This window comes from Mytilus californianus, unplaced genomic scaffold (assembly GCF_021869535.1).
Source record: "Mytilus californianus isolate M0D057914Y unplaced genomic scaffold, xbMytCali1.0.p SCAF_53, whole genome shotgun sequence".
Classification (NCBI taxonomy): domain Eukaryota; kingdom Metazoa; phylum Mollusca; class Bivalvia; order Mytilida; family Mytilidae; genus Mytilus; species Mytilus californianus.
The window spans coordinates 830759-854877 of record NW_026262705.1 but is presented as its reverse complement, the minus strand read 5'-3'; the positions used below and the strand labels follow the sequence as shown (position 1 = coordinate 854877).

The 24119-nt window shown below is 31.9% G+C and overlaps 1 protein-coding gene across 1 annotated transcript; it reads right to left on the bottom strand.

Moving 5' to 3' along the window:
- Positions 1 to 1111: 1111 nt before the first annotated feature.
- LOC127703868 (uncharacterized) lies at positions 1112 to 23554 on the bottom strand. The gene is made up of 6 exons (XM_052207944.1): positions 23213 to 23554; positions 19316 to 19594; positions 12090 to 12503; positions 11177 to 11278; positions 8531 to 8561; positions 1112 to 5157 (listed from the first exon to the last, which is right to left on the bottom strand). The coding sequence occupies exons 1-6, from the start codon at positions 23541 to 23543 to the stop codon at positions 4860 to 4862; spliced, it is 1455 nt and encodes a 484-aa protein (XP_052063904.1). The 5' UTR covers positions 23544 to 23554; the 3' UTR covers positions 1112 to 4859.
- Positions 23555 to 24119: the final 565 nt, after the last annotated feature.

Genomic DNA, 24119 nt, shown 5'->3' with positions numbered 1-24119 from the left:
GGTGTGCATTCCCTTATTACTTGTGTCCTAAATCCTAAATATTATAATCACACCAATTTATTTTTTTAAATAAAAAGAAAAATGCCACATTGCTTTTAAAATATTGACCTTTTCTTTCATTTGAAATTTAAGCATTGACAAATAAATAACCAAACAAGAAACATATTAATCCTCTCGATCACCTTTTGATCCTGGTAATTAAAACAGTCCGTACTTTGACCATACTGATAAGTAAACATCCTGTAAGGTAATAAAGATCAAACAGTAACTATTATCTCTCCACTCAGATAACTTGGCCATGCAGAAATGCCACCTGTTGTTTATAAAGTGATAAACTTTATAGTTTGATAATTAACATTATTACAAAGGTATTGCATATACCCGGTGTTTAACTTGCAATTAATTATTTTTATTACATGGAACAAAAGCCTCTAAGTGATATGTTAACGTTCACAACAGTTTCAACGTTGTTTTTACATTAACATTAACACCGGTCTGAGAAACCCTGAGTAGGGATTGGTTTAAACATTTTTTGGTTCGATCCTGTAATTAGCTATACAAAATTTTCCCTTATTTTGGACACATTTAAAAAAATGTTGATTTGCCATAGCCCGTGTGCCATAACAAAGATTGGGTCGGTAGGTCGGGTTTCTTTTTTTCTTTTTTTTTTCTTTTTTCAAATATAATGGACTTTTTAATAAACTCAGTAAAAGGAGTTGTCTTTGTTCTTTAAGTTGACTTTGTTTAGTTGTATAACTGTCAGTAACTGCACTGAAATTGCAGTATAGAGTTTAAGTCGAAGGAACGTGTGATACATGTTTCCTGTGTATAGTACTTAGTAGCATTGTTGTGGTGTCTTATACAAGTGCCTCCATGCAATGAAATATGACATTTTAATGTGTAAACAAATTTATTGCGAACTTTATTATCAATTATTCACGAGGCTTGCATTCATGTCTGGCAAATCATACAACTTTACAAAACTACATGTAGCAGAAACTACAAGAACAGTTTCAGAGTAGTAAAACATTTTACCTCTGACAAATATTTAAAAATGAAAATGACTAAAAATATTTTATACTTGACATACAATTTTAATATGTCTGACAGACATGCAGTCATTGCATATTGAATGAAAATATTAGATATTGATTTATGGGCATTATATGACATATTGATTTCTGGACAATACTACTAGTACTGAAAGTATTAAACCTCTCTGGTAGTGGCAACAGTATTTGCTTTTCAATGATTATTTGAAGAAAATGCAAAATGAACATTTTTACACAGTAACTGTTCACAAATAATATCCTTCTATCCTTTTGAAGGTCATACAAATGAATAAGACTAAGACTTTGTAAAAGTAATTAAAATAGTTTAAACACAACCCACTGAAGAAAATAGTTGCACATGAAAAGAGATGTCTCTGTGTTTATTTGATAGGATTTCTCTTTGAAACTTCACAGCCTCAGCATAAAACAAGATAAACAGTGTTCAATGGCCCTGCAGTATGTCGCTAGTTTTTGATGATTGTTTATGGACATAACCCCAATATAATTTATTGGCTATATAATGTCATTTGTGGTGACATACGGACCAATAAAAGTATATCCTCCGCAACTTTTGTTGTATGGGGTATAATGAAGGTCCCACTGTCCAAAGTCTAATAACTCCATGCGAGAATGAGAAAACTGAAAAAACGTTACAGAAAATGTTTCAAAATGAAAAGAAGGCTTCCTCTGACACGTGTAAATGTATTGCGTAAATTTTATTCAAGTTTAGTATGGTCAAAACAAACTTGAGTTATCACACAACGCAGAAGGTTACGACATTGGTACTTCAGTGATTTAAGAAAACTTATCACAACGAAAAGGGTATTAGATGTCAGAATTGATGCTGATTTTTTACTAGCATTATTATTCTGACAAATAGAGACAAGGCATGACCTAAGGGTGTAAACTGGTGACATAACAAAAAAAAACCAATAGTTTTGCATATGTAGGTTTTAAATAAGTGCATTCATTGCCATGTACCACTGAAAGTCTACGCGAAATATATATTTAAACATACCTGTTTCCCTGACAGAAGAACGTTTTTCGCCATTCTATTTTGTTCAGTTGAAGTTGTCATTAAGACTTCAAATACGTTCATAGTGGGCTGATTTCTGTTTGCAATTGTAGATGCATCTGATTCAATGTCATCTCTTTTTACTATAAATTTTACATATCTTAAGGATTTATCAAAGTCTAGGGCCTCTTTCACTAGTTCTAAAGTATCTGGCACGAATGTGTCTGTAAAATTATTTGTTTTACAAAGTCCCACTGTGACCTGATTGCTTCCTTTACCATGTTTACTTGTACATGTTGTAAAGGAATCTCCTTCTATTATTTCATTGTAAACATCTTTCCTAGTGTCGGACAAATAATGCCGATATTGGCGGTTTTTTATGCAATTATATTTTGTCTTGTAAGACGAAAATACTCGAACAAAATGTGACTTTTTCTTTCGGGTCAGGTTAGCCCTCAATGGCTGCTAATTTTCGTTTCAGCTTGTTAAAGTTATTGTTGGCGTCCATGTCTTGGTAAAATTTGAAATTGAAACAGATGACATCCGAATCAGTTTAGTTCTTGTAACCACGAGTTTACGCAGGCTTCCAGGTTAACATGCAAAGCGCCTTTGCCACCGGACGAAAGTGGAAGAGAAAAAGACCACCGGATACGGAAAAGAACCAAAAAACCGGAAATCGTAAAAATGATGAAAAAAAACTTCACGATTTTTTTCTGTAAAAACTTTACAGTCGAGAGGGTTTCAATCGGGTCGGATGGGCTATGGTAAACAAACCATTTTTAATTGAAGCCAATTTCCTCTAACTTATGTATCCAAATCTGAGAAGGGTATTTATTATCTAATGGTAATACGGACGGAAACAGTAAACAGTATTACAAATTTGACAATTAAATACTCTACAACCAATCATTCGAAGTATCACCTCTTTATTATCATATATATTTCAAAAATATTGTAAAATATTGAAGTCCATTAACAATAAACGTTTCAGTATAACCCAGATTTAAGAGGTAATTAACATATTTCGTTTCAGTTACATTCATTCCTAAAAGTGATCAGATAATGGTTGGCTGCTACCATAAATTGACATTTGATTTATAAATTTCAGTATATGACCAAAAAAAAAAAAAAAAAAGAAACTGAGATATGTAAACCTTTATGATAATTGACGCGGGAAAAGATTTATAGCTGTACCTCTTAGATTTGGTTTCCCTAGAAAATGTGCAATATTTTACTCATTCAGTGTTTTGGAATACCATCTGGTGTAATTTTTGTAGATGCTTTTGTACCAACTATCACGTAAGTTATGTGTGTTACTCTCACAGTTTAGGGATTGAATACTAGATAATTTCACTTCCGTCATAAGAAAACACAATCGATTTTTGTTGATACCTTTTCATGTGTAATCTAAAAATAAACATTAAATAGAGTACCCAAAATTTCAAAACATCTGTTAACCTGTTTCTCTTGGATCGAAAGGCGAATATACATGTAATGATTTGGTATTGGGATGTATCACACAGTACATTAAAAGTTTCGAACATATAAAAAAATATATACAAAAAAATTAGACAATTTAAATTGCACAGAAATAAACCAGTAATCAATAATCAAAATCAAAACAAAATAAGAAAACAAAATGTAACATCTACAAAATCATTTCAATCAAATTGAAAGTAAAATAATAAGCACTTTGGTCATTGTTCATACATTAATATATAATTATCATTGGCAATATATACATTTATAAATAATACTTCTACCAGCAATATATATATCAGCATTGTCGCAAATGAAATAAAAAAATAATTCAAAATAAGTTACTCATTTCATGTCAATGGACAGTTGATATGAAAATTATAAAATAAGGTCTTCGGACATTTTTTTACCTTGTCTTGCTGACCAATGGCTATGCTTAGAAATAACTGTCCCATTTAATACTATAGCCAAAAACGTACAAATGTCATTTAAAAGTAACAACTTTAACAATGCTTAATTTGACAATAGCATGTATAACGAGTCAACCAAGAAATTCGAATACATGGCTAATTCGTATAATTGTTCTACTGTAACAGATTATATGTTCTGCCTTATTTTACTCTCTATCTTTTAGTCACAGCTATGATTTATAGGCAATCACTCCAGACCTATAAAGAGCAAATTGGATATCAAAAGGTATTTTACTTTTTATTTCATCTTGCTAAGCTAAGTGCAGTGTCTCTATACCTATTCTTCAAGTTAAAAAGAATAAGGTTAAAGCTAAACACAAAGTAACTATCATGTTTAAGTTTTATGTTGATAATTTCAATTGTGCGCCTTTTTTTTTCTGTCTCTCCGATAAATATTCCTAAACACTGGTTATCCTTATCTGTTATAATTTTGAAGATTATAACATAGAAAAATAAGAGTTCACATTAGTATTCACACAGGATGAAACATGTATGCTATGTCGATATATATTTTTTTTTCAACTCTTGTTTGAAGATCATTTTGACCTACTCCAATCTTAATTGACTAGGATTGTCAGTTTTCATACCGATTTTCAGTGGTTCTTTCCGGGTAAACCGGCTTCCTCCACAAGTACGGTATTGTCTTTTCCTGGGGATCCTGAGTAGAAAACACGACGGACTATAACCATCCGGTAATGTCAAAAGCTACTACATACTATCGGGTCATGTTTAGCTAGAAATGGAAGAAATTAACAAAAATGATTTTACTGAACGATGTGGTATTTTTAAAACACATTGTTAATTTTTTCCGATTCAAACTGTTATGGTAAAATAGAACACTTTTTAGATTGTTATTCTTTTCATGTTTGCACAATCAGAATACTGATGTGATGGTTCAATGAACAAAATGTCAAGTCCTTCATAAACATTATCAACAGATTTAATGTCTGCACTTGCTCCTTCAGAAGTAGAAGATTGGCATCTTGAATTGTCAGTATCACTATCTATAATTGAATTAAGCCATTCTACTGAATGATAGTATGTACTTCCTATGTCACTTGATATTTCGTCGTAATGATCTTCATTTAAAATATTTAATTCTCCAATTGGAACGGGGATATTAACAGGTTCTCTGCTTTGCCTAAAAAAGAAACTAATTATTTATTTCTCCGTTATGACAATTTTCTTTGTATATTGATGAAGTCAGAAGCTATTTAGTGGTTGGATTTAGCTATTATTTTAGGTCCTTTATGTAATATTATACACCTATTACCCTCATAACCAGTCATTAAGTGTTTTATTATACCGAACAAAACAACTTGCTAAAAAGACTACATACACCACTTGAAAAAAAATGATCACAAAAACATGTACAACATGAACTATCAGGTTTTTTTCCCTGTGTGGTATTTGTCAATAATCTATTTACTGTAATCAAGACCAGGAATCCTTGTGTAAAAATTCCCGTGCATCTGATAAACATTAGCTAAAATATTTTACCGTACACCAAAGCAATCCCAGATTATGAAGACGACAACAGACCAATACCATACATTACATGTTTTAGTTCTTAAAATATGTCGCGTAGATTTTTTTTTTCAATTGCTTCTGGAAAGTAATATATTAATTTGAAATTACGACAGATACATACAGATTATAACGTTTACGATATTTCAGAGTTAAACGTTGCCAAGCGCACAATTCCAAGCAGAATAGTCGATGACGTCATTGTTGTCCAATGAAAAATTAGTATGAAAAAGTACGGGAAATATGTTAATAAAACTATTGACCGGGGTAATAGTCTTTGAAACTATTGACTGGCAAATAGTCTGTGGAATGAAATAGCACAAATATTTCATTCTTTTTTATATAGAAAAAAACATACTGAGGTATAATAATGTAATATAGCGTTTCGATCCTTATACATCATTGGTTTTTAAACATTCGGTGTTGAACATTCTTGAAGAAGGTAAATTAAGAAAAGTGCGAGTAAGCATGCAATTTATAAAGGGTGGTTTTCATTTCTTTTTATTAGTCATATCTAAGCTTGAAATAATGAACTGTATTCTTGATGTTTCTTGCAAATCGTACCATAAATGGAAAAATTACTAGGTACATAATATTTTTTGAATCGAAAATTATTACGCATTCCTTTCTTCCAATCTATCTATTTTATAATCATATTCCTGTATATTTCATTCCATCAAGGCCATCTGTTGATTGTTGTGTGTGACAGTCTAACTTCTTCCAATCTTTGCTAGTGTTCAAAATTGGGCTATATGACCAAAAGGACATAAAACCTATAGCCAAATCAAATTTAGGTCAACTTTGCCTAAGGAAGATGAAACCTTGCTTTCTTAACAATTTCTAAATTTATAATCGGAGAATTTAAGGAATGTTTGTTATTAAATGATGTCAGTACCGAAGTACAGAATACTAAGCTTATTAAACCCGTTGTGGCTAATAGTCCACCAGCAGCAGTATCGACCCACTGCTTTCAAAAATGAAAACAACACCTTACATTACATGCGTCCGAAACGCTTGTCTAGATATAAAAAAATAAAAGCAACACGTTATAAATAAAGAAACAGTTTGGAAAATTTTATGTAATTAATTTGATCATCTACTTATTCATTTTTCGGTCAAAATCAGTTGTCATGAGCCCGTGATATTCGATTATGTCTTTCTTTTTTCAGAATCGGAAAATCAGTGTATAAAGAACACACAACCATCTAAACCAAAAACTGTATTGTTACGTAAGGGATGTAAGGAGTCTATGTTCTTTAAATAGGCCGTTGTATATTGAATGTGAGGTGACATTTGTGTCACATGTGGTATAAGGTGGTACTCAACAATTCAAAAATTTATTGGACGATTTAGGTATTTCAGGTGTCCAGTCTTTACGGAGTTTTGGAAGTAAATAAAATACACCGGCTGTACAAATTTCATTTGGACCTCAGTAATCGTGCGCGTCACCATCTGTTTGCTTATTTCTATTTGTTTCAATAAGGACCACATTTATGTTTTTGTCGATTTTCTTTGCTGGATCACATGTCAAAAGCGTATACAAATTAGCATTAGATAGATGTCGATTCCTTCCTCCAATGTAGTTTTTTTTAATATCACAGCAACTGCACTTCCTTTTTCTGCAAGTTTGAAAACATTGTCGACCCGGTGTATTATAAAAATATGTCAAAATCAACAATTTACCATGTTGTCCACCGATGATATTACCAGCCTAGTAGGCAGCACGTCTGTCTTGGCATGACATGTCAATGATAAAGTAATTTCAGTATTGTTTTGGCTAACAAAGTTTTAAATTAATCTTTACAAGGAAATTTTCTACCACATGCATAGATGACCTAGTATTTGGCATATTTTGGGGGATTTTTTGGTTTGCAATGTTCTTCAACCTCGTTTATGGTTTGCCTTCCAACTGTTATGATTCGGCGCCACAGGTTAGTCTTATGTAGACGAAACGTATGTCTGGGCGGCGTTACAAATTATAAACCTCGTATCTTTGATGATTATTTAAAAACTTTGGGTCGATGTCACTGCTGGAAGATGTTTGATACCCGAGGGTCTCAACAATCCAGTAGTGAGTACTCCTGTGTTGGCATGAAATATCAATGTTGCCAATTTCGATAAATTGTCTGCCTTTTGATATGGTAAACATTTAAATGCAAAAAAACAAAAAAAAATAAAAAAAATAAAAAGGCTAAAAAGGCGAGCGGATAGGAGATAAGTAAAATCAGAACATAATAAACAAACTCGCATACACATTTATAGTATTGGAAACTTAGATAAAAAGCATGCATAAATTATAGATGAAATCATGATTTAAATTTCATACCAGTAGTAAGTTTTAAAATATAGAAATTGGCGCATTATAGATATAGTGCTTGCTAAGCGCTTTTCATTTATCATATAAGAACGCTGACAAATTGTTAAGCCAATGATGTGTAGATACCTGAATTCGTTAGAAAGTAATTGTAAATGACAGAAAATGACCTGATCAGTTTATGAAATTGTTCTATATGGTACCTTCCGCACATGCGTTTTTTATTCCTGATCATTATTTTGTTCAAACAAGGTTGACTTTAGACCGTTTTGATTGTTTGTCAGTGTAAGGGCCTCTGTGGCCATTTATTCTAAGTAGTCGAATTACTGCATCACTAGCCTGTCAACATTGAGGTTATGAGTTCGATTCCCGCACGGGACAGGTACACTCGAGTCCAATATTAAATGACTAGGATTGTTAGTTTTCCTACCGAAGGTCAGTGGTTCTCTCCGGGCACTCCGGCTTCATCCACAAATAAAAACTGACCGCCACGAAATAGCACAATATAGTTGAAAGTGGCGTTAAACACCAAATTAATCATGTTTGTCAGTGCTCGTGCTGGTTCCTGTGTTTATGCTATCAATCGTGTATTATTTGTGTGTGATTCTGTTTGTTTTTTATATGCCTTTCAGGTATCTGTATCTACTTTATATAACAAAATCTGTGTACTTACATGTCTATATGCTGTGGGATGTTTTCTTTACCTTAGGGAAAAAACAAATCTCCTGTTTTACTAGTGTTTCGTATGAGTTTGAGGTTTTCGAGGTACATGCAGTACAAATGAAAATGGAAGTTGCTAATGGGAGATAAATATTAAGTTTTTACATACGGTAATTTATCTACATCATCTTGTAATCTTTCATTCTTATTTTTGAAGTTCGTTGCATGATTCGTGTCGGTGAAACAGTTCATCAGCAAGTTTAAAGTTATCCTATGGAAACCAATTACGCCCATGTAATAGTAGACTAATTACTGTATTGTTCTAAATCACCATTTTTGGCCAATTCAATAAAGTTTCGTCGTAATCCCATATCATTGATATATTCAACATTATTGACCGTTCCTTTGATAATATTTGTTTATTAATTACTCAAGAATATTCTAAGTATACAGCTGGTACCATGGGTAATTAACAGTTACACGGAAAATGCAATTAAAATTTTGCGACGAAAGTACGATTGCCGTTCCGTTTTGTAGATTTTCCTTTATTCAGACGGTGAAATCACTCACGCCACATCATACTGTGTTCATATATCTCAACTCGTTCCCTGTCGATTTTACTTTATAGATTGCAATGCACGTTATCTATGTTTTAACTGATTACCAAGGATTTCGTTACCACAAATTACTGATAATATTAATTAATTCTGTTTATAGATACAAAGATATGGTTTTGAAGTTTTGCTGTACCTGAGATATCACATCCTTATTTTTGTGGTGATGTTGTTTATAGTGTACGTTATTTTAGTTACGATCCTAGTAAACAGATCGATCCATTGAAACAAATTATTGTTGAAGGTTATCAATTTCACACTGTAAATATTGTGTTATCGGTTATCAATGAAATATAACATAACTGCATATGTATTACTATACAGTTATTAACACTAATGGTCTCTGATCTTATCGATACCTATATAAGTGATATATTTATAAAATGTTATTTGCCTTGAACTAGCTTTCAGTAACTAGGAGTACTCTCCGATCGGTCTTGTCTGTAGTCTTTTTGTCGAGCTTTGTATCGATCTAATGAATTAAGCCCCTTTCAACTGATTTTTATCGTTTGTTCATATGTGTGTTGTTCCGCCACTGTCCCAAGTTTTTTTTTCAAATCAATCAAAGATTGATTTTTGGGAAAAGGGTCAATAAACAGCTTCTCAAGGAATGAATGCAATACATACGTCGGCGAGTAGTTTTTAAATAGGTTGAATGACTGCGTGTTATCAATAATCAATTAAGTGCAACACGTGAACATTACATATCCACGGAACAAACAAAAAGTGAAGATCGTCAAAACATATGCAGATACTCGAACATCGTTTGTTATTTTCATTTTTTATATAAAATCAGAAGAACCTCGCTCAAAGTATAATTGAGTTTTTACATTTTAATTTGGTCGAATTAAAAACTATATTATTGTTAAACAAAAATAAATAGATCTTCGAAAACATATACAGCCACTTATGCTATTATTCTAAATCATTTGATTCATTAGTTTGAGGTGAACCTCTCAAGGTAAATACTTCTTATTTACGTCGTATGTAAAAAGCAAATATTTTGAAGAATAAACATCCATTAACCTGTAACGTAAAAGTGAAAATAGTCAAAGATACCAAGTCTTCAGATTTGAAACTATAAAATTATAAATATTTCGCTGTAGACATGCTGCATTAAGGGTTGACAGTAAACTTTATTACGTCTGAATTTAGCGGGCATAAAAAACAGTCATATAACAGATTATAGAAATATTCTTAATGGAGTACAAAAACGCAATCACAAAAGAGTGTTATAACCAAATATTGTTTGTTTTTTTTTCATTTTGAACAATGACAAATGCTTGTTGTTTTTTCAAAAGAGCCGCAATATGGACCATGCTAGATCTTTTTTTTTTAAATTTCCGACAAATATACAACAAATAATGTAACCATCATGGTAACTGTGTGTCAAGAAAAATAAAAAAAAAGAAGATTTTAGTAGATATATATATATTATTATTTCTTGCTTTAATGATTTTTTTTGTATATTATTGGTTATCGTTTGTATTAATGATCAACATTTGTTTTATTTCAAGGTCTGTTTAATATAAGTATAAAAAGTAATAGTTTGCGGATGTTTAAAACCTCTAACAAACTTTTCAAAATTTATAGAAAATTCCATTTACTCCAAACGGAGCGATGACGGATGACTTATTTTGCCGTTAGTTTAGGTGTTTCTTCTTATGCATACACAACGTTAAAAACATATGTGTCGAAAAGAGTATATATTTTTAAGAACTTAGTAAAGGCCAAACGAACAATATACACGTTATTGTTGGTCATACGATAACCTATTTATTTGTTGTTGCTTGAACAGTTTTTCAGGGTATTTTTGGGTGTTAAGTTTAATTAGCTGATTAAAAGTTTGAATCTTTTTGCAGATGGACGCTGCCATTAGAATTATACGGTAATAAGCATCGACAGTTCAATGGAAAAATTAATTTTGTTGAAATAAATCAAAGAATATTTCCATCTATTAAGCACATTTATATCTACATACACATTTACATATTTTACTGTTTGGAAGAGAAAATGTTGCCAATATGCATGTTAAAAATACTTACCTTTCCTGAATTTCCAAAACAGATAAACAAGTCCATTTACCAGTATCAAAATGAATGCAGTAGTCAATGGGATAGACATGTATAAAGTAGATATGACTATTTCTAGAAAAAAAATATTTGATAAGATGATCATATATCTAATAAATTGACATTACAGTACTAAAACAAAGGCAATGCACACAACTTACATGGATTAAAAAATAATATAACTATACTACTATACTTACGTTATTTTCTGACCGGAGTTATTCCAAAATAACATATAAATAGGGCTTCCATAAAGAATTAATAACCAAACATATAAACGTTAAAAACAAAATCATCATTCCTATGGTTTATTTGATAGCCATTTTTAGTTAACTAATTAATTTTGAAAATGCATTTTTATTGAAGAACATAACTGAACAGAATCTTATGTCCGCCGATATATTTATCATCTGACAACAAATGAAGGAAAATGAATAATTATTCTTAAAGTGCAAGAGCGCATCAAATGTATATGGTTATGGTTGTCGAAAAAAGAGGTTTGTTTTGTTGATTGGAAGACAAAAATGTTTTAAAATCATTTTCATTTGATCATTTTTATTTTATAAATGATTCAATACTTGTACTTTTAAAATACTACTATGAGTTAAATTTGATTGTATTTGATAATATCAATTTGCAATTAAAAACTAAGAAATGTCATAACTACACGGTTATCCCTTATGTTATTGCATGTTTGCAACAATTATATGGCAAATTGAAAGTGTATACTCAATTGTTGCACGCGTACTGCTACGATAAGTTTTGTTTGCAATAACTGTGCGTAATATTGTGAATGTTGCCAGCGTATTATCGTTTATGTATAGAGGCAATTGTCTATGTTAATCTAACAGTTAATAAGATATTCAACTTGTTTAAATATACAAACCGGAATTATCTGTCGGTATCGTGAAAATGGTGACGTTTTGGTAGATCGTTGTTTGGGTCATGTCCGACATAACTGTGTTAACATTTTCTGCTAAGTCCTCTTTACCAATAACGACCTCTGAGCTATAAGAGTTTTGTCTAACCTGACAGTTAATCTTATTTATATAAGATATGTTCTTTCTGTTAAGATACAATTTTGTCTTAAATCCCTTTATATATATCGTATGAGTATGGACTTGGACACTGATATTTGACCATTCCCTTAAAACCTGGTATTCTTTGTCATTTGCATTCAATTTAACATCATTTATGTACCAATCGATCTCAAAATCATCATCATCGCAGTAGAAGTCTACTGATATGAAAACTAATTCATCTCGAAAGGAAACTGTTTGCTGAGAAATAACCGGTGGACCTAAAACATTCAACAAAATCTACAAGTTTAACACTATTTGAAATGGATAAGTTACATCGAAGTCTTTGTGTTTTGTTATTTTTATTTTGTTTATGTGTACTTTTGATGAAATCATTTATTTAGTGTAAAATTTGGAGGCAAACCTGACTATAAAACAAACACACATTACTTCAAATTGATAGCAATCTTAACCTTTAATCATCAAATCAAATTAATAACTAGACAAATATAAATAATATAAAATATAATTTTGAACTGACTTTAAACGAACAAGTTCAAATAAATTGTGCCATATCCTTTGTCTAGATAGGAAAAAACCTTAGCATACTTAGTTTGTTTAGTGAATAATTCACCAACATTTCATAAACAATACTCGACGTAGAGAAAATAAAAGTATCAATTATTTCATGTCAGCCCATAAATATTGAATACCGGACTGGTAATACTCTCGAGTTCGAAAGGCCACCAGAAATACACCTTATCGCTATTTATTTAAATCCGGATAAGTTCTAAAATTACACAACTTTTTCATCCAGTTGAAGCTATCTGGGGCCCTGTTTAACCAATGTATTATGCATAAAACTTTTCAAAGAGAAATGTTTAAACCATCGTAAACACTTCAAACAAAGTATTTTTATTACTTTAATTTGTGTTTTTAAAAAGTGGATCATAGTCTATCAAAGTTTCCAAATGTTTTCTTTCTAAACTTGTTCCTTCCTTAGCTCGTTACTGATGGCCTTTGTTTTTGCAAGACTTGATATAAGAAGTTGTATCAGTGACTGTTTTTTCCGGATTGGACTAAATAGCGATAAGGTGTATTGCATCGATGAAATGGTTTTAAAACGCACCATACATAACATACTAATTATGTGGAACGCCAGACAGCCGTTTCTTTTACAAAAGACTAAACAGTGGTGATCGAAAAAAAAAAACACTTAGAAGGCAAACTCAAGTACGAAGAGCATTGAAAACATCGATTGTAGAAATGTAATTTTTATCTATTTTAGTTGTTGTATTTGAAGTTTGAAATTGGCATGGATCTGCTGGTGTTCACGAATACTGTTCTAGCATGTCTTAACTGTACGCAATACGAGCACTTTACAGCTTCGGACGCATGAAATTATTAAACGTGTTGTTTTCAATTTTTTACATCACTGGGTCGATACCTCTGTTGGTGGACTATCAGTCCCCGAGGGTATCATCAGCTCAGTATTCAGTACTTCGGTACTGACATGATTTATAACAAACCTTTCTAAAATTGTCTGTTTATAAATTTTGAAACTATAAAGAAACTAAGGTTTCAACTCCCTCAGGCAAAGTTGACCTTAGATGAATTTGGCTATTTGTTTTAGGTATTTTTGTTATATAGCTCTTCAACTGTTTCGGTACTTATACATCCCTCCGATTGCAAATGTTTGGCTTTGAGCGTTCCTAATGAAGGTAAATCCAGAAAAGCGCTTCGGACGCATGAAATTATTAAACGTGTTGTTTTCAATTTTTTACATCACTGGGTCGATACCTTTGCTTGTGGACTATCAGTCCAGGAGGGTATCATGAGCTCAGTAGTCCGTACCTCGGTACTGATAAGATTTATAACAAACCTTTCTAAAATTGTCTGTTTATAAATTTTGAAATTATAAAGAAACTGAGGTTTCAACTCCCTCAGGCAAAGTTGACCTTAGATGAATTTGGCTATTTGTTTTAGGTATTTTTGTCATATAGCTCTTCAACTGTTTCGGTACTTATACATCCCTCGGATTTCAAATGTTTGGCTTTGAGCGTTCCTGATGAAGGTACATCCAGAAAAGCGCTTCGGAAGCATGAAATTATTAAACCTGTTGTTTTCAATTTTTTTACATCACTGGGTCGATACCTCTGCTTGTGGACTATCAGTCCCCGAGGGTATCATCAGCTCAGTAGTCAGTACTTCGGTACTGACATGATTTATAACAAACCTTTCTAAAATTGTCTGTTTATAAATTTTGAAATTATAAAGAAACTAAGGTTTCAACTCCCTCAGGCAAAGTTGACCTTAGATGAATTTGGCTATTTGTTTTAGGTATTATTGTCATATAGCTCTTCAACTGTTTCGGTACTTATACATCCCTCGGATTTCAAATGTTTGGCTTTGAGCGTTCCTGATGAAGGTAAATCCAGAAAAGCGCTTCGGACGCATGAAGTTATCAAACGTGTTGTTTTCAATTTTTTGACATCGCTGGGTCGATACCTCTGCTGGTAGACTATCAGTCCCCGAGGGTATCATCAGCTCAGTAATCAGTTCTTCGGTACTGACATGATTTATAACAAACCTCTCTAAAATTGTCTGTTTATAAATTTTGAAATTAAAAAGAAACTAAGGTTTCAACTCCCTCAGGCAAAGTTGACCTTAGATGAATTTGGCTATTTGTTTTAGGTATTTTTGTCATATACCTCTTCAACTGTTTCGGTACTTATACATCCCTCGGGTTTCAAATGTTTTGCTTTGAGCGTTCCTGATGAAGGTAAATCCAGAAAAGCGCTTCGGACGCATGAAATTATTAAACGTGTTGTTTTATTTTTTTTACATCACTGGGTCGATACCTCTGCTTGTGGACTATCAGTCCCCGAGGGTATCATCAGCTCAGTAGTCAGTACTTCGGTACTGACATGATTTATAACAAACCTTTCTAAAATTGTCTGTTTATAAATTTTGAACTTATAAAGAAACTAAGGTTTCAACTCCCTCAGGCAAAGTTGACCTTAGATGAATTTGGCTATTTGTTTTAGGTATTATTGTCATATAGCTCTTCAACTTTTTCGGTACTTATACATCCCGCGGATTTCAAATGTTTGGCTTTGAGCGTTCCTGATGAAGGTAAATCCAGAAAAGCGCTTCGGACGCATGAAGTTATCAAACGTGTTGTTTTCAATTTTTTGACATCGCTGGGTCGATACCTCTGCTGGTAGACTATCAGTCCCCGAGGGTATCATCAGCTCAGTAATCAGTTCTTCGGTACTGACATGATTTATAACAAACCTCTCTAAAATTGTCTGTTTATAAATTTTGAAATTATAAAGAAACTAAGGTTTCAACTTCCTCAGGCAAAGTTGACCTTAGATGAATTTGGCTATTTGTTTTAGGTATTTTTGTCATATAGCTCTTCAACTGTTTCGGTACTTATACATCCCTCGGGTTTCAAATGTTTGGCTTTGAGCGTTCCTGATGAAGGTAAATCCAGAAAAGCGCTTCGGACGCATGAAATTATTAAACGTGTTGTTTTCATTTTTTTACATCACTGGGTCGATACCTCTGCTTGTGGACTATCAGTCCCCGAGGGTATCATCAGCTCAGTAGTCAGTACTTCGGTACTGACATGATTTATAACAAACCTTTCTAAAATTGTCTGTTTATAAATTTTGAAATTATAAAGAAACTAAGGTTTCAACTCCCTCAGGCAAAGTTGACCTTAGATGAATTTGGCTATTTGTTTTAGGTATTTTTGTCATATAGCTCTTCAACTGTTTCGGTACTTATGCGTCCCTCGGATTTCAAATGTTTGGCTTTGAGCGTTCCTGATGAAGGTAAATCCAGAAAAGCGCTTCGGACGCATGGAATTATTAAACGTGTTGTTTTCAATTTTTTACAGGTGTCAGGCAACAGTTACAACAATTCGTTTTTTCACATGACGATAAAGATTGTGCAGTTATTCCTTGGTGGCTAAATGAGATAACTTTTTTGTTGCCGATGATGGACAGATTCCGATTTGTAATGCTATTTCAGCACTTGTTCGATAATCCCTATATAAGAGTACAGATATATAGTTACCGCAAGGAGAAATGATAAGATGGAAATAGTAATACTCAGAGTTAATGATAATGTATTAATTAATATAATAATTACAAAATTTAGCTTTGGTGTTACAATTTACTTGCATGCGCCAGAAAAATAATAAACAGCTGCGCCATGAGCGCATGATACGCCCGTCGTCTTCAGTGTGAATTTTTATGCAATAAGCATAAATAGTTTCTGACATACGGCATGACATGCGAAAACCCCCTTTTTTTTTTACAAAAAACTCAATATCTCTAAAATGAAATTTTGAATCAAAATCAAAAAGTATACAGGTCTTTAGATTAATATGACTAAGAAGTGTGTAAAATTTTAAGCAATAATCATAAATCGTTTTTGAGATACGGCGCGACATGTGGAAACCCCCCTTTAGAAAAAAAAAACAATATCTCAAAAATAAAATTTTGAATCAAAACCAAAAAGTATACAGATCTTTAGATTAATATAACTAAGAAGTGTGTAAAATTTTAAGCAATAATCATAAATCGTTTTTGAGATACGGCGCGACATGTGAAAAAACCCTCCCCCTTTTTTTTTACAAAATACTCAATAACTCAAAAATAAAATTTTGAATCATCACCAAAAAGTATACAGATTTTAAGGTTAATATATCTAAGAAGTGTGTAAAGTTTTAAGCAATAATCATAAATCGTTTTTGAGATACGGCGCGTCATGTGAAAAACCCCTCCCCTTTTTTTACAAATAACTCAATAACTCAAAAATAAAATTTTGAATCATCACCAAAAAGTATACAGATCTTAAGGTTTATATAACTAAGAAGTGTGTAAAGTTTTAAGCAATAATCAGAAACTGTTTTTGAGATACGGCGCGACATGTGAAAAACCCCTCCCCCTTTTTTAACAAAATACTCAATATCTCTAAAATAAAATTTTGAATCATCACCAAAAAGTATACAGATCTTAAGATTAATATAACTAAGAAGTGTGTAAAGTTTTAAGCAATAATCATAAATTGTTTTTTGAGATACGGCGCGACATGTGAAAAAAAAACACACACCTGTTTTAGTTACTAAGTCCCGTAACTCAAAAAGTTTTAATCTTATTTTCACCAAAAAGTATACAGATCGTTTGACCATCATAAGAAACAACTATGTTAAGTTTCATGAAATTTGGATAAGTCATTCTCAAGTTACGGTGCGACATGTTTACGCCGGACAGACAGACGGACGGACGGACGCCGGACATTTGTATACCATAATACGTCCCGTCAAAAATTTTGACGGGCGTATAAAAACAAATCTCAAATTTATTACACACGCGGTAATTTGCTTTAACATAGCATAAGTTACCAGGGGGAATGCTAGTAAATGTGCGCGTTTGTGTGAATCCGCGCGATAGCTTTATTCATTTAGATTCAATTATTTATTTCTAGTTTTGAAATGTGATTTTCTTGAAAGTTCCTGTTGTTTTCCTCATCATTCAAACCACTTTTTGACATCCATCATCATTATACTTTTTGTCTCAAACACACTTAATAAAATTTTTTGCAGAAACACATCATGCACATGTCGTTCTTTCAGAATCAGTATCATACTTTAAGTCATTCGCTTGCAGTAAAGTTGTGTGAAACGTTTCTTGGAATAGCTAGTTCGTTCATTTTACATATGCTATGAAAAAGAGTATAAGTAAACTCATCATAGATCCAAGGATTGAAATTGTGTAAGCGTATACTTTCAACTCTATTTAAATTCTAAATTTGGTATTATTACTGTATATCTGGTGACAGCTGACCTATAAGATACGAGGCATCCTTTTAAAACTTTTTTAAAGACAAAAAGAAAAAAAAACATCTTGCTAATTCCTAAATTGCTAATATATTGATGTATCCTGGCACTCAATAATTCCTATTTCAGTGAATACATGGATATCATATATCCCAATGAACTTGAAATTAGGGATATTATAGAAAAAGTCTGATTTATCATGTTTATATCTTGTTCTTTTCCTTAAGATTTTCACAGATTGAGACTTCAAACTAGAATATAAAAAACATGATGAAAACAACTTTCCAATTGTCAACTTTCCATTTTTCAGCAGTAACATAACCTCTGCTTAACCATACACTTGGCGCTAACAAATCTCACTTGATACGAAAAGCTCGTGCATGTTCACGATACACGTACTTCTTAGGTAGTACTGAAAAACTGTAACGAGGAAGAACGACTGAAATTGACACTACGTAAGTTGTACGCGGTCACAATCACGATTTCTTTACGTTTGTGGCTCAACTCCCTAGTGACGTTTTTACGCAGTCTTAGCTCGTTAAATACTATAGTAGACGTCTGATTTGTTGATGTGCAAATCATGTCCTGTTCCCAACTGTGACATTTTGACTGAGTGAATTAGCATCGCAGATTGTGCATACATAGCAGGAGACAATTTCCATGTTGAAGCAGCTGTTTCCGCTCCTTTTGGAGTTCATGTAATTCTCTCAGTTTCCGTATGTTGCTTTGACATGATGTATTTGTCTTCTTCTACTGTTGTCTATATTTATCTCTATTGTTTTAAATCGGTAGCAGCATATGACTGTTTGTCTTGGTAGATGAAACTGTTTTGCCTACAACCTATCTCTCAGAAAGCGAGTAGGGAGATGGTTTGTGGTTTCCTGCAAAACCCCGACCATCGCTTATAAGCCTAGTTTCATTGATGATTTTTTCTAAAATCATATTTAGGTTAATTTAAAGTCGAGACTATTATTTCATTTCGCTAACTCGCTCTTCTTGTTGCAACTGTTTAATAAGAAAAAGGGACAATGATACGAATATTTTATTAAGATTTGGGCGAAATTTAAACAAAATGAATATACTGCTAGTAAAAATTCTTTACTAGCTTTATCCGATAGTCTAGTGTTTTGTAATAACAAAGTTGAATGAATTTATCAACATCTTAAACTTCCGCCACTCAAGAGCAATTCATTTATTAAATGGGAATATTGCTTATATGCATTGACAAAGATGTCTTACCAAGAATAGCCACAGATGACCATCCAGACAAGGTCGTATCATCTGACATCCACTCACAAACATATTTACCCCCGTCTCTATAATCACAATGACTTATGCTTAACATAGCTATCTGGTTGTGCAGTTCTCCTTTAAATGTTTGTACAAGTTCACCGTGAAAGTAATGTTTCCAGATTATATCCCAGGTCCTGTTATCCACATTTAAATTACTACATGTAATATATATGGAGGACGAAGCAACACATATTGTCTGCCTTGGCTCTACTGTGACACCATATCCTTAGAAAAAAAATAAACTTTATAAAAAAAACAATCACAAATGTATTTTATTATACTACGAACTTGAATGATTATGAACAAAACGTATAGGTATATTTGCTCATATATTATTCACATTTTCCAACCAACAACCAACTCATTGAAATCAAGAGTGCTGATTTCCAATATAAAAGACTGATATTAACATTACAATTTCATTTTTAATGCACCATTGAACATACGGCTAAATCATATACCATTCAAAAGTGTATTATCTGTACTACCTTTTTTGTCCGGTCGTCAATTATTAGTACCGTGTAATGTCCGTCAAATCACAATGAAAGGAATAGGACGGACCATTTCTTGATTTATAAGATGTCAGCATTTTTGCATATTCTGACGTCAGAATAATAGGATGATGTACGGAAATATAAAGAACATTTAGAACAGAGGTATGAAACTCACTTTAAAATAGTAGTGACATATTTACATTATAAAGTAAATAGCGCTTTTTCCAAAAAATTCCGGTTAAAATGATAAAAATGAGTAAAAACCAAAGTATTCAACAGTTTTATCACCTTAAAACCTACCGTATTGTTATTTGGCGTTATGCAAGTTTTTGACATCATCAAATTACTTCAATATGACGTTTCTAGCTAATTAAACAGCTCACACAGTTGACCTTGATGTAACGAAAATTGCACCGTACGAAATATTGACGACCGGACATATCAGCAAGAACAGACAAAAAAGCTTTCAAATGATCTATAATATAGCGTGACATGTATATTAGGTGGGCGCAAGTAGTTAACTAAACGTTTTTTTGAAAAATGTTATTCGCCTAAATAAGAGTACATGATTTCCAATTAAAAAAGAAATGTAGCCACTCTTAATTAATCAACAACATGAATAAGTTTAGGACTGTCCCCATAGCTATAACATGTTTTATTTAAACAACCTATCTTGTGGTAACACAAGAACTGAAGATAAATAACAGTATATGATTTTAAATGGCATGAATAATAAAAAAGATAAATTGTGATTAATCGTTTTAACTATGTTGGCTTAAGAGCAGATTATTTGTATGAGGCTGATCTCATACTGGAGCGTCTCAGAAAAAGTAAGAAAAACTAGCATTATCCTTTAACTTCACGTCCCGCTTCATAGATGATGTCTTCTCACTACATAATTCAAAGCTTGATGACTAGTTGAACGCATCTATCTTGTCGAACTTGAAATAAAGGATATAACAGATACAGTTACGTCTGCCTCATATTTTGACTTACATCAAGAAATTGACAAATATGGTGGGTTGAGAACAAAACTTTAAGACAAAATAAAAGATTTCAGCTTCCCAATTGTTAACCTTCCATTCCTATGTAGCAACATTCCAACAGCGACTGTTTAGGGATTATATATCCTCCAGTTGATACTATATACCAGATCTTGCATTTCATGTCATGAACTCGTTGATAGAGGGTTTCTGCTTACATGGAAGTTATTGAAACAAGAATTCAAAGTGATGAAGTTGAAATCATCCCACGAAACTTTTTCGGATACCATCACGAGTTGGTTGACCATTATAGAATATCTGTTTTACAAATGACGACGAATATGTTCCAATTGGCGAAACCACTATCCCGTCCTCTTTTTCTGAAGTGTCACTTAACGATATAGACTTATCATCGGTTTGTACTTTCATGAGGAACACGACTGGTGTCACAAGTGGAGCAGAATATGCCTACCCTTCTTGTGCACCTGAGATCAATCCCGGTTTTTGGTATTGTTCGTGTTGCTCATTTTTTAGTTTTTCTACTTTTTCACATTGTTTTTTGTGTACTGTTGTTTGTCTTTTTGTCGTTTTTGTTTTTTGCCATGGCATTGTCAGTTTTATATTTCGACTTATGACTGTAAATATCCCTTTGGTAATTTTCGCCTCTCTTTTGTGAATTTTGACTTTCAGCTGTTCTTCATCATCCTCTCTGTTACTACTTAACCAATGAAATGGAACATTTGTGATTATTGTTAGTGTGCCTTGATTAACGTATGTTAACTTTGTTCTGTTCTATCAACACACATTGATTAGATTAGATTAGATTGGGCCGAAGACATAATTTCTATCTAAAACATTGATAAATGACGTTTTCTGCGTTTAGCAAAAACAAAAAGAAAACAAGTCCATCGAACCCGATGTTCCGTTTGAAATAGATTGTGGACTGCTTCGCGAATGGTTTAATAATTGCAAGAAAAGTAAAGATTGTTTCTGTCTGAATGTGACAAAAATGCTGTATATGGTAAGAATGCTTTATGTGGCTTTCTGTTACCGATAATTGCATACGTTCACAACAATATTATCTAATTTTACGTCAACTTGGAAACTATATAAAAAGCCTATTAACTGAATAACCTTTAAACAATTGTATTTTGTGGTCATCATGGTCATGTATATTGTATTAATGAAGGTTTTGTATCATTTTTAAACAGCGCCATAAAAAATAATAATCTTTTTGGATCCTCGGTGGAGATATGTGTTCGATGGTGTTGAAAAGACCGCTCATTGTTATATTAACGATGGAGATACCGTTTATTTTTTTTTTTAATTATTGTTATCATTAATATATGTTGCACTAAGCAAGTTTATCGACAAACATGTTTTTGTAACTTAGCGCAATTAGATAAATAGATTAAGCAATTTATTCTATTTGCACATTTCACAAACACATTCTCATGATTTGGTAAAAAACATGTTCGGCGAGCCAGCATGAAATACGATTTCACAATACACAAACATGTGACGGAATATAATCAAGACGGATCGATTCGTCTGATAAATCATAGATTGACATTTTAAATTTGGCGGGGTGGTTTCTTGAACTGGAAGTATTTCTACATATTTAAAAACCAGCCGTAAGCAGGTTTTTTTCATTCATCTCTAATATGGTTTCCTCAATGTAGTCAAAGTTTTAAAGAGAAAAAAAATTACTTTTTACTTGCTTGCAATATGCAAGACAGCAGATTGTATAAAGGAAAAACAAAGGATATGAGGTAACCATCCATGACGTAAAATCAGTATATGCACAGCACAAAAAACACAAAAAGCAAAGGAACAGCGCTTATGTTGCTATTCTTCATCTCAAAGTCACAAGACTTGCAAAGGTAAACGATAATACATGTAAAGTTGTTGTATTATCAAGTGATTAAAATGTTTAACTTATTATGTATGCCTTATGTTATAAATTCCAAAACCTTTCATCGGTTGTACAATTAATACAATACGGTGAAGGTATTAAACAACCTACACAGTGCACAGATTGCATTTTTGCTATTTACACTAAATACCATGGTCTATTACTATACAAAACAGCAAATACCTTAAGTTTGCAGTTCAAGCTTCTTTTGTGTGACTATTCTAAAAAAATATTTCATAGGCGTCGAAGTGAGGAAAGTTAAACATTTTAATCACTTGATAATACAACAACTTTACATGTGTTATCGTTGACTTTTGCAGGTCTTGTACTTTAAAGTAGTGTTTCACCGAAATTATGATACTGAATTCAAAGTTCCTTTATAATGGTGTTAGTAATTCGAATTATCTTTATAAAATATTTTCATCCAAATAAAGGTTTGAATAATACATACGGTCAACTTGTAACTGAATAAATACTTCTATACTACCAATTTTGTTTCTTATAGCCGCCATATAAAGTCCAAAATGCTCTTCTCTGGTTGGTTGTATGCTTGATTCTAAACAATACATACTGCTGAACAAAGGAAAATCATTGTTTCTTGATATATTCCAGACACCAAGTTTACCTCCTGCCGATTTTGCCCACGACACTGACGGTACCGGATAAGATTCAACTTTTAACATAATGTGAATTCCTTCTCTCAGTTGAGTTGTGTAATTGTTTATATGGTGACCATGAATCATCGGTAGAACTGAAACGAAAACAAAAAAGCATAGACACATTAACTACCTGTTTAAAGATTGAAGTATGTGTAAATGATTTTTATAATAATAATAGTAATAATATTTTTAATAATAATAAGAAAAATAATAATAATTATTATAATAATTATAATGATTATAATAATTATTGTTATTGTTATTAATTTTTTATTATAATATTATTATTATTATTATTATTATTATTATTGTAACATTTTTCTTGTCTTAGTATTATTATTATCATTATGATTATTATGATTATTATTATGATTATTATTATTATTATAAAAATAATAATTATTATTATTTCTATGATAATGATAATAATTATTATTAATGGATCATTATGATAATAAGAAAATAGTAATAACTCTAATTTAATATTTTTGCAATATTTTATCTATTCCATTATTATCAATATTATTTATGATGAAATAAATGTATTTGTTCAAAGTGCTTATTCTTTTAAACAACAACAATAATAATGATAATAATAATAACGATGATAATAATAATAATAATAATAAAAATAATAATGATAAAAATAATGATAATGATAATGTTAATAATAATGATAATAATAATAATAATAATAAG

Excerpts from the sequence above, each read along its gene's own strand:
- LOC127703868 (XM_052207944.1), bottom strand. The coding sequence starts at position 23,543 with ATGTGTCTATGCTTTTTTGTTTTCGTTTCAGTTCTACCGATGATTCAT. Across the intron at positions 8,562-11,176 it reads GTTTTGGAAATTCAGGAAAG|GTAAAGAAAACATCCCACAG; the intron begins GTAAGTATTTTT and ends TTTTTCCCTAAG. Across the intron at positions 5,158-8,530 it reads ATCCCACAGCATATAGACAT|GCAAAGCAGAGAACCTGTTA; the intron begins GTAAGTACACAG and ends TTTCTTTTTTAG.